The sequence below is a fragment of the Alexandromys fortis genome, unplaced genomic scaffold (assembly GCF_014885135.2).
Source record: "Alexandromys fortis isolate MF-2015 unplaced genomic scaffold, M_Fortis_MF-2015_v1.1 scaffold_2_1_26212458, whole genome shotgun sequence".
In the NCBI taxonomy this organism is placed as follows: Eukaryota; Metazoa; Chordata; class Mammalia; order Rodentia; family Cricetidae; genus Alexandromys; species Alexandromys fortis.
In genome coordinates, this window is record NW_026067930.1 from 1,541,358 (window position 1) to 1,553,563 (window position 12,206).

Here is a 12,206-nt window from a genome sequence, read left to right on the forward strand (position 1 = left end):
CCCTCCCTCTGGGAACAGAGGAACAACAGTTTGGCCCAGCCTCTTTCTCATCAGGGGAACCCACCCTGGGCATGGGAAATGCCTCTGCCCCACCTCCTCCACATGTAGGAGCCCCCCGGGGCAAGGGAAAGGCCTCCATTCTCAGTAACTGGGAGCTTCCCTTTCCTGTTGTCCTGGCACTTTTTCTTTCTTAAACATCTGAGCCGTTGTTAGAGATCTGAACAGACATCTTTAGGGAATACACAACTGTGCAGATTGCCCATCAGGCAGTTCATTAGTTATCAGGGAAATGCAAATCAAAACTAGGGAGCATTAAGGCCACTAGGCTGGCTTTCGTCCAAAGAAACTACTAGTGAGAATGTAGAGAAACAAATTTGGGTGTCTGGCAGGCAGAGAGTGCAAAGTGCAGTGGAGCTGGTTTGGAATACATTGGCAGGTTTTTCAAACAGGTGTATGCTTAGTTACCAGGTGACCTAGTGATTGGAGTTTTAGGTGCACATCAAAACTAAGACGTTAGTGAAGAGGGCTGCAGTCTTTGGCTGTGGTTGTCAGTAGTGGAAGCATTTGCTTGAAGATCAAACAAGAGGTTTAACAGATATGTATACACCAATGTTCATGGGAGCTTTTCAAATCTTTTCTTTAGATTTAAAATTTTTTATTTTATGTTTGTAAGTGTTTTGTCTGACTGTATGCACGTGCACCATATATGGGTGCTGGGAACTGAGCCCCAGTCCCCTACAAGAGCAGCAAGAGCAAGAATTGTCTCTCCAGTCCCCAGGGCAGCATTTTAAAGAGTCAAACAGACAACCCTTAAATAACCTGTGGGAGTATGGGCCAGGGAGTGAGCCAGGGAACAAGCCAGCGAGCAGCGTTCCTCCATGGTATTTGCTACAGGTTCCTGCCTGAGTTCCTGTGCTGACTTCCCGCAACGATGAACTGTCAAATAGCAGCCAAAGAACCCTTTCCTTCCCCTGGTTAGAGTGCTTTATTCAGCAACAGGAAGCAAACTCAAGCAGTCTGTGTATGTTGCATGTATATGCGTTTATATCTGTGTGTGTTATATGAGCACGTACATGTTCACTTGCTCATGTGGTTTATGTGTTAGTTTATGTGTTCATGCTTCCATATGAGCATGTGCACGCATGTACATCTGTAAGTATAGATGCATTTGTGTTTATGGGTACACAGTTGCATAGTGCATGTGTTTGAGTCTATCAGTGGGACTTGTGTCAGGCCAGGGCTGCCCACTGCAGGAAGGGACTTCATCTGACCTGCCAGGTCTTCAGTCTCCCCCTGGTTCTTCCAAGCAACCCCAGCCCTCATGAGCCCAGCCCACTCTTCCTCCCTATTTCCATCTTCTCCAGGAGGGCCAGCTCTAGCCCAGGGACAGTGGGAAGCAGTCTCTGTTTGTGCTCTTTGAGACAGGGTCTTTTTGTGTAGTCCTGGCTGTCCTAGAACTCACTATGTAGATCAGGTTGGCCTCAAACTAGATCCTCCTGCCACTATTGCCTGAGTACTGGGATTAAATAAGTGAGCCACCACACCCAGCTGGAAGTGACTTTTTGAGTGCAAAGCAGTCTTTATATTGTGGGTTTTCAGCAGGATGTAATGAACTGTGCTTTTCTTTCTTTCTTTCTTTCTTTCTTTCTTTCTTTCTTTCTTTCTTTCTTTCTTTCTTTCTTTCTTTCTTTCTTTTTTTGACATGATTTCTCTGTGTAGCTTTGCAGCCTGTCCTAGAACTTGCTCTGTAGACCAGGCTGGCCTCGAGCTCACGGAGATCCTCCTACCTCTGCCTTCTGAGTGCTGGGGTTAAAAGTGTGTGCCACCACTGCCTGGTTGCTTTACTTTTGTTTTAATATTTAGTTTTAAAAATGTATTAAAAGCTGTGCAAAGGTGGCACTCACCTTTAATCCTAGCACTCAAAAGGCAGAGACAGTGGATCTCTGTGAGTTGGAGGCCAGCCTGGTGTACAAAATGAGATCCAGGACAGGCTCCAATGCTACAAAGAAACCCTGACTCAATAACAGCAGCAGCAGCAGCAGCAACAACAAATTGTATCCCTCTTGACCTTGACGTATTTTGTGTTCATCATGCACGTGCATGCCTGCACACAGGAACTACAGGGAGTTTGTTGAGATTAGAGGACAACCTTCCAGAGTCGGCCGTGGGGATCAAAGTCACGTCCTCAGGCTTGGGAATAGAGGCCTTTGTTCACTGAACCACCTTGCTGGTCCCTGCTTTACTTTTTTTTAGAAGATCAGTGTTTGGGGAGACAGGACTATCTGAAACATGGAGGCCAGGTAGGTGCCATCCACAGGGAGAACAAAACAGGCTGAGGGCCCCTAGTTCCTCTTGAGGGTCAAGGAGTCTGAAACACATTGCTGCAACTCCCAGACTTCCTCCTTCTGATTAGGTAATGAGGTTCAGGAGGCAATGGGGGTTGACTGTGGCTACCCTGGGCGAGAGCTGGATAGGCTTTTTTATTTCAGAGCCGGGCAAGCCTTTGGGGTTGAAGTGTGACAGGGGCCTAGGAGCCTTGGATCAGGATTCTGAGGAGAGTAGGCAAAGGGTCATTTAGGTGAGGCGAGTCCATATAGGGTTGTGCAAAGAAAAGTAAGCTTATTCCACAGCTGCAGTCTGTCAGGATGGGCACTGGGCCAATAACAGTGAACCTCAGGGACCAACAACCCTGGTCGCGGAGCAGGGACAGGCTGTGGAACACACGACAAGAGGTACACAGGACTAGTCTGGTGGTCAGCATTGGGGTGGGGAGTAAGGAGCATGGTCAAGGCGCATCGACCTGGGGACCTAGGAATTGTGAGGGAGAAGGTGGGGGAGGTGATTCTCTCTTGTTCCCAGGCTTTTGGTTTAGCCTCCTGGAGGCCCTGAGGAAGGGAGGCATCACCTTGGCTTCTCCTCCTGCCCTTAACTGGGTCCCTAGGCAGTACTGTGTGCCTGAAGCGAAGCGGAGCAGACAGAGTCAATGGGAGCAGTGGGATAGGCCAATGCAGAGAGGACGCTGCGAGGGTGTCGCTTCAGATGGGTCGAGAAAGACTGCAAAAGGACCCAGGGTGTTGAGGGAAGGAAGCAGGGAAAGTGACCAGCTGCTTGCCTGCTGGAGTCAGGCAGTGAGGTTGAAGGGGGTTCTTGCGGGGCCCATCTGTAGGTGCCCATTCCTGGCACATCCTTCTGTCTTACTTCTTTTGCAAGGATCAGGTCCCAGTGCCAATGGGATGGGTTGAAAGGACATAGTGCCCTGTGTCTCCACCCCCCACCCCGGACTTTCTCTTAGGTCTTTCTGCCAGACTCTGCTTTGGGAGTAGGACTTGTTTTTCAGCAACTGATAATCTATGAGGCCTGGGACTCAGCAGGTGGAAGGCTGAGGCAGAACATTATGGGGACATGGGAAGGGAAAGGACCCCTTATCTGGAGTTGGATTGAAACCTCTTACCAGCTGAGAAGCAGGATCTAGCATAATGAACATTGCGGTAAAGGCTGCTGACCTAGAGATAACATTCTCATACATAGATACTTTATGTTACAGCAGCACTGCCGGGTCTAAGGCCTGCGTCCGTATGACTTTGGTCAGGGCCTCTATCCTTTCGGTGTTAGTTGTTGAGGGCCACCCTGCAGGAGTCAGACAAGGAGAGTTAACCGCTAGAAGAAATGAGAATGAAAACCCCATGCAGATTGATTTCGTCAGCCTGGATGAGACTTTGGGGAGTCTAATGCCAGGGAGTTCATTGTCAGCATATTTAAAACACAGTACAGGAGTCTGGAAAGATGGCTCAGAAGTTAAAAGCACTGGCTGCTCTTCCAGAGGTCCTGAGGTCAATTCCCAGCAACCACATGGTGGCTCACAACCATCTAAAATAGGATATGTGCCCTCTTCTGACAGACAGGCAGAACACTGTATACATAATAAACAAATCTTCCAAATGGTACAGTTTGGGAAAAGATTTTCAGGAAGCAATCAGTCCAATTCTAGATACACAATAAAGTTTAAGGTATGACTCCACACCTTAAACTTGGTCAATAGCATGGAAGTTAGAGGCTGTAGAGAACGTGTGACTTCTCCCTTAAGGATGGCGAATGGGCTAGGGAGGGAAGAGTCTGGGAAAGCTTTTCTGAGGAATTTGAGTGAGGTCTGCTTCTACAGCAAAAGGTGGGTGAAGTCTGCCCCTTCAGAGAGCAAAAACGTCACCAGGTCATTAACAAAACCCAGTCCCAGCCTTCTAGGTGGGAAAACAAGTATTTAACCTTCTCCATTGAGAAGAGGCCCCTGTGTGTTTAACATTTCTGGTTTGCAGAGTGATCTGTGGGCACAAAGAACCACCTGGTGGCCTTATTTAGGTTTCTTAGCAACTTTTTTTTTTTTTTTTTTTTTTTTTTTTTTTTTTTTTTTGTGTCCCTGATTGTCCTGGAATTTACTCTGTAGACCAGGCTGGCCTTGAACACACAGATCCACCTTCCTCTGCCTCCTGAGTGCTGGAATTAAAGGCGTGCACCACCACCACCCTGCTTCTTAGCAACTTTTTGAAGAAAATTTCAAATCCCACTCAAATCCAATATGATTATTGTAAAACTGTCAGGTACAGCTAGCCCTTGAGGGCCTGCGCCCATACTGCAGTGTCTTTGACTGATTCTTCCTTCAGACCCTCACATGCATGCTCTCCTTGAGCACCCCTCTTTCTGTTAATTCTGGTGCTTAAGCCTATATTAAAAAATATTTTTTTAAAAAAAATATTTATGCCACACGGTGGTGGTGCACGCCTTTAATCCCAGCACTCTGGAGACAGAGACAGGTGGATCTCTGTGAGTTTGAGACCAGCCTGGTTTACAGAGTGAGGTCCTGGACAGAAAAAATGTTTATTATACCCCACCTCTGCTACATATTGGCTAGTCCTAAAATTCTTTAATGCATCAACAGTACAAATCCCCATTTGGGCTAAGTTGAGGTCCCTAAAAGTCCAAGGGAACTCTTTAGGTAGCTGAGGGTGACACTGGGGAGCTATACCACCTGTTTCTGCCCTCACAAAATACTGACAAGTTCACACCATCCTGTTCCCCAGGAGCCGGGTGGAATGCTCTGTCACATGGTCAGGGGTGTCAAATTCAACCTAAATCAGAAATTCTCCAAAGAGGAAAGGTGTCTGTTTGGTGAGTTTATTTTGTTGTTGTTTGTTTGCTTTTTGTTTTTTGAGATTGGGATTCGCTGTGTAGTCCTGTCTATTCTGAAACTCACTAAACACACACAGACACACACACACACACACACAGACACACAGACACAGACACACACACACACACACACATATATACACGAGGCTGGCCTTGAACTCAGATCCACCTGCCTCTGCCTCCAGAGTGCTAGGATAAAGACTTGAGCTACCTCTGCCCAGCTTGGCAAGAATTTGTTTTTTGTATGTTTGTTTGTTTTTTGTTTGTTTTTGAGAGAAAAGGAGAATGTGTATAGGTTGTGTGGACCCAAGGTGACTGGAAGCCCAGGGTGTGACTTGACACAGCAGTTGCTAGAGGTGGCCCTGCTATACTGCACAAGCCATCTTGTCTGAATTACTTCAATAGCAAAAATCCACGTCATGGGCTGGGCCTGCAAAGCACAGGTACGCGTAGAGCAAGCAATCTCTGGCAGGGCTCCTGAGAAAGTCACTGTCCCAGAAACACGGGGCTGAAGCCTTCCTGGGTCTAGTTTTACCTAATCTGAAAGGAGGGAACGCATAACAAAACAAGCAAACCTGAGGTCAGGAGTGGCTCTGTGGGTCTAAGAAGCTTGGCAGTAGTAGAGGCTTCTTTCAGTCACTTCTGGCTCTCCTCTCTACAGGAGGTATAGAGGACCTTTTCCACTGCAGCCAGACATGCCCGGCCAGGAGGCCAGGAAGGGGAGCTGAGGAAGAACCACATCCTGGAAGTGGAAGGGAAAACTTCCCAACCTGAGTGCAGGCTGAGTCCATGGAGGAGGCATTAGACACTCCCTCTCTCCCCCAACTCCCCACCCAGTGCCCTGGTTTTTCAAGACAGGGTTTCTCTGTCTCCTGGCTGTCCTGGAACTCTCTGTAGACCAGGCTGGCCTCAGACTCACATAGATCCTCCTGCCTCTGACTCCCAAGTGCTAGGACTAAAGGCATGCTCCCCCACTGCTAGACCTGGCCTGCATTCTAATTGAAGTGCTGGCTTCAGGCATTGGCTCCAGCTCTGTGCCTGATAGGAATGTCGTGAAGGTTGAACTTGTTAGGCCCAGGGATGCGGCTCAGTGGTGGTGAGCTTGCTGAGCACAGGGTTGGCCAATTTGAAAGCGTTTTTAATTTTTTAAATTTAATATTTATTTATTTATTATGTATATATTAATATGTCTGCATGTTTGTCTGCAGGTCAGAAGAGGGCACCAGACCTCCTTACAGATGGTTGTGAGCCACCATGTGGTTGCTGGGAATTGAACTCAGGACCTTTGGAATAGCAGGCAATGCTCTTAACCACTGAGCCATCTCTCCAGCCCTTTAAATTAATTTTTTGACCTTTATTTTTATGCATATGGGTGTTTTTGCCATGCAGTGCCCATGGAGGCTGGAAGAGGGCATCAGATCACTGGGACTGGATTTGCAGAGGATTATGAGCAGCTCTGTGGGTGCTGGGAATTGAAAAACCAACCAACCAACAAACAACATCCAAAATGTGCCTCTAATTCTGTGAGTTAGTAATTTGGGCAGGGCTCCGCAGAAGTGGTTCATCTCTATTTCCCGAGACATTGTTCCAGTTCTGTGCTCAGAAGGCAAGCTGTGGCTTCACACATATGGCAGATGGTCACCATGGGACATGGGTGCATCAGGATGATCTGCAAGAATTTCAGCATACTGTGGTCTCTCAAATTTGTAGAGCATCTGAGTGCCCAGCATTACACTGAAGTACTCCTTTATCCCTGCTACAACCTCATTGATGGCATACTCCTTATTATCTGTATTTCCTCGAGATTTCTTATAATTTGCATAATCCTCCAAAATGGAATCCACATTCTTCTTAGCGGGAAGATAAAAAAGCTGCTTTTGTCTGGTGATCAAGTCCCAGTCATCAACAAGCCATGGTTTCAGCTCTTCCGGAATCTTTATTTTAACTTCCACTCTGTTCATGAATGTTTCTTCATTTTCAACTGTAGGATCTACCCGGGCTCTCTTCTTCCTAGGAGGCTGAGGTGTCTCACTGGTACGGCTACCATCTCCATTTCCAGGTGTTTTCTGCTTGTTCGTCTTTGTTTTCACTTCAACATTTTTTTCTGCTGCAGACCAGATGTCTTCTTTCCTGGAGCAGCCCCTCTCATCTTGCCATCTGCATATTGTTCCTGATTGGCCTTTTGAAGCTCTCGCTGTTTTTGCAAATTGGTGTCCACATATTTGAGTACTCTGCTTTCTGGAACCCATTCATCCCAATTTTTGTTCCAATCACTGTAATAGATAAAGTATTTCACTTGTTTGTCCTTTATGGCAACCTTTACACACTTTGCTTCATAGAAAAGGGGCCCATGAAAGCACAGCACTTGCTCGCCCTCCTGGAATTTGGGCTTCAGGTCCTGCTTGGGTGCCATTTATAAGTGATTCGCTGCCGCCTCCTCCTTCTCCCACCACCGCCGACTACTGCCCCCTACTCTCTACCCCACCCAACTCAGTGTCAGGAGCGCTGTCGGGAACAGCCAGCTCTACATCCTGGGCTGCCAGAGGACATCTTTATGGAATCAGTTTCTCCTTCCACCAGGCAAATTCTAGGGGCTGAACTGAGGCCACCAGGCTCGACAGTAAGCACTGTACCCACTGAGTCATCTTGCTTGCCCTCTATACATTTTTAGTTATTTTGCTGAAGATATTGTTAAGTATTTTGAACCCCTGGTAATGGATTTCTCCACCGATACAATAAGCCAGATCAGACCGAATAAAAAGCCCAGGTTTAATAAGCAAAGCGTAGGGGGGTGGGGAGGGGAGCAGGGTGGAGAAATCACATGGCAACTCTAGGGCATAGGCAACTCCAGGGAATAGGCAACTCTAGGGCATAGGCAACTCCAGGGAATAGGCAACTCTAGGGCATAGGCAACTCTAAGGCATAGGCAACTCCAGGGAATAGGCAACTCTAAGGCATAGGCAACTCTAGGGCATAGGCAACTCTAAGGCATAGGCAACTCTAGGGCATAGGCAGTTCTAGGGAACATAAATACGCTGTTGGCCCTGTTTTGAGCAATTTCGGGAGAAGAGCTGCTGCTTGGGCAGAAAGGCTGGGGTTTAGAATGGGGGAGTGAAATCAGAGCGGAAATTTCCAACATGTATTTAATTGCTTTGGAGAAAACAATGTTTATGTTTTTTTATTATTTATTTATTATTTATACAGTATTCTGTCTGCGTATTTTGCCTGAACACCAGAAAAGGGCACTAGATCTCATAGTAGATGGTTGTGAGCTACCATGTGGTTGCTGGGGATTGAACTCAGGACCTCTGGAAGAGCAGTCAATGTTCTTTACCTCTGAGCTATCTCTCCAGCCCCTCCAACAATGTTTATGTTTAACTAGAACATTTCCCACTCCCTGCAGGGTTTTTTTTTTGTTGTTGTTATTGTTTGGGTTTTTGTTTGTTTGTTTGTTTGTTTGAGACAGGGTTTCTCTATGGTTTTGGAGCCTGTCCTGGAACTAGCTCTTGTAGACCAGACTCTAACTCACAGAGATCCGCCTGCCTCTGCCTCCCAACCGCCCGGCCTCCCTGCAGTTTTTATATTTGCTGCAGAACCAAATTCCTGTAGTCAGCCTGAAGAAATCTCCTTTATTATTGTGCTGGTCTGTGGTAGCCGGGTTACTAGGAAATCTATGAGGTGAGCTTATGGCTCATCACAGATGGGCAGGATGCCCCCTCTGCTGCCCACTGGTGACAGGTACCCGCTTATCTCAGAACTCTGAGAGTTGGAAAGTTGCAGGCAGTCTGCTATGTGGCGGAGCCCATGATTAGAAAAGGGAGAAATCTCGAACTACAGAATATTCATTAGAAAAAGGCTTTGCATCCTGAACCCATAGGATGGGAATTTGGGAAGAGGATGGGAATTCGGGAAGAAGGCTATATGAGAAGAGTGTGACTATTTTACCTGCCTGGAGTATTAGCTTCTGGATATGTAAGGGCAGGAGTTTCTCACAGCCGGGGCCTTTAAAAACCACTATTTTGGGCAGCAGAGATGGCCAGCGGTTAAGAGCACCAGCTGCTTTCCTAGAAGACCAGTGTTCAATTTCTAGCGCCCACATGGCAGCCCACAATTGCTGCAACTCACTCCCAGACGCCCCAATACTCCTCTGACCTCACTGAGCATCACACATGCATGTGATGCAAATACATAAACAGAGGACAAACACCCATACCGACAAAATTCAAAATTCAGTGAACAAACAACCCCCCAGTGTTTCCCAACAAACCAGTTGGCTGGACATTTCTGCCTTTTCTCTATGCGGACACCCTTTCTGTGTAGAAGCCACTTCCCTTCGCATTATCAGAGCAAGGGTCTTCTCTTCCACTTTTCCAAAGATATTTTTTGAGGGGGAGGGAGTGTTTTTTGTTTTGTTTTGTTTTGTTTTGTTTTGTTTTGTTTTGTTTTGTTTTGTTTTGTTTCTTGTGTCTGAGTGTAGCTGCCAAGATTGCCTGTCTTTGTCTGTCTGTCTTTCTCTTTCTCTCTCCCTCTGTAGCTAATTTTCTCTAGTCTTCACTTCCTGAGTCCTGAAATCCTAGTCTTGAGCCACCAAGCCCAAGGTTTTTTGTTAAATTGTAGCAAACTATTATGTAAGGGAAAAGTTGCAGTTTTAGCTGCTTCCAAATCGATACAATTCTGGGACATTATCTCAGAATGTTGTGTAACCATCACCAGTGTCTCCAAAACATTTTATCCTTCGGAACAGAAACTCTGTATTCTTTTAAGAAATCCCTTGTTCTCTCCCGACCCCAAAGCAATAGCCTGTCTGATCTTTTTCTTTCTTCTTTTTCTTTCTTTTTGTGAGACCCTTTCACTCTGTAGTCCTGATTAGCCCGGAATTCTCTACATAGACTATGCTGGCCCAGACCTCACAGAGGTCTGTCTGCCTCTGCCTCCAGAGCGCTGGATTAAAGGCAGATGCTACTTGCCTTACTTTTCTAGTATGATAAAACACCATGGTCAAGGCCAAAGGGACAGGTATCAGCTCAGGACCCCCAAGATCAACTCCTCAGCACAAAATGAGAGAAATAAAAACAAAGAGGTCAAAATGACCTATTGCTTTGGCTTAAATTGACCATATTACTTAGGCTAAGATGAAAAACACTTCAAGGAGAAAAACAGAGAGTACGTGACAAGGGCCATCTGGCAGAGACTGATAACAGCTGGGATACTGCTGCCACAAGAATAGCCAGAAATTGGCCATTCAGAAACATGTTCATATTATGCTTCATTTACATGCCCCAAGGACAGACTGGAACCAGCCAATCAAAGCCATGCTCATATTCATACTTCATTTGCATAATGACATCAGTCTTTTTTAATTTTGCGCTTTTTTGTAACTCTTTTTTGTTCATGCCTCTTTGTAACTCCTTTTTGTAACTGCTTGCTGTTGTCAATTAGGTCTGAGTATGCAAATTAGGTGAAAACCAGCGGTCCCCTGAGTTTTGCCTATAAAAGTTCCTGCAACCCTAAGAGGGGAGTCCTCCCATCCTCACTGTGTTGACAGTGCGGGATGAGTTCTGTGCCTGTCTCGCATCACACTTTGGAATAAACTTTGCGCTTGCATCCAACCCTCAGATTCTGGTTGTCTCTCTGGGGGTAGAGGGTCTGGGCACAACAAAAGGGGATTTATTTGCCCGAGAGGGACAGAGGGCAGGGAATAAGAGACAAATACAGGGGACAGAGGGCAAGGGAGAAGGGAAAGGGACAAAGAAGAGGGGTAAGGGATATTTGTCCTGGGGGGGGGGGGGCAAAGGATTGCCCCTGGATAGAAAGGAGATAGGCGTGTGGTCACAGGCAAATGGTGGTTTATAAAAGTAAAAACCTCGTGTTAGGATGAGGTGTTGAATTTTAATTGGACATGTTTATTAGGTGAACCAAAGGGGGCTTATGATTTCTGGACTTCAATACTTTGATGTCCTTGCATATGTGAGTAGGTGCTTCATTAGAAGCGTGACTTTGGTAGTCAGTTTCCAGAGGAGGAAGTGACCAAATAAGGGACTAGTCCTTGGTGGCTGGTTAGCTTTAGGAATGTAATCTAATGCTTTTTAGTAAGGCAGAGGGAATGTGGGAGAAGGGCAAGGCCTGCCAGAACCATGTTTGCCGTGCTTGGACTGGCTAGAGCCCCTTCAATGGTGATTTATAATAGAACACGTTTAATTTGGCTTATGGTTTCAGAGGGGTAGCATCCATGATTGCGAAGGACAGCTAAGAGCTCACACCTTGATCTACAATGAGGCTGAGTGAACACTGGGAATCCTGAGTCTTTTGAAACTTCAAAGCTGGCCCTAGTGGCACACCTCTTCCAAGATCACACCCCCGAATCCTTCCCTAACAGTTCTACCAACTAGGGACCAAGTATTCAAATCTATGAGCCCATGGAGGACATTCTCATTCAAACCACCACACCACTCATCCTAGTTAGGGTTCCTATTGCTGTGATGAAACACCATGACCCAAAACAAGTTGGGGAGGAAAGGGTTTATTTGGTTTATACTTCCACATCACAGTCTATCATTAAAAGAAGTCAGGACAGGAACTCAAATAGGGCAGGAACTGATGCAGAGACCATGGAGAAGTGCTGCTTACTGGCTTGCTCAGCAGGCTCTACTTAAAAAAAAAAGATTTTATGGTTCTTTTACATCATGTACCTTAACCCCATTCATTTCCCCATGCCTTCGCACCCACCCTGCACCTCTGCACCCTGCCCGGATAAAATTAGAAAAAATTTAAAAAGGGAAAAACTTAAAATCTTGTCATGGAAGCTGCAGTGGGACACAGTGGTTCATTCCGTGAACCCCTTTGTCCATTTATCTTTACTTGCAAGCGTTCATTTCAAAGAGTCATTGGGGGCTGGATGGTGGAGGCACACACTGTTAATCCCAGCATTCAGGAGTCAGAGGCAGGCAGATCTCTGTGAATTTGAGGCCAGCCTGGTCTATAAAGTGAGTTCTAGGACAGTCAAGGCTGTGACACAGAGAAACCCT

General features: G+C 46.4%; 1 protein-coding gene across 1 annotated transcript; it reads right to left on the reverse strand.

The window, feature by feature from the left end:
• Window positions 1–6,785: 6,785 nt before the first annotated feature.
• Window positions 6,786–7,635, reverse strand: LOC126503397 (mortality factor 4-like protein 1). The gene is given in 2 exon segments (XM_050145061.1): window positions 6,786–7,283; window positions 7,286–7,635. Coding segments are annotated over 2 exon segments (792 nt in total). The 5' UTR covers window positions 7,595–7,635; the 3' UTR covers window positions 6,786–6,800.
• Window positions 7,636–12,206: the final 4,571 nt, after the last annotated feature.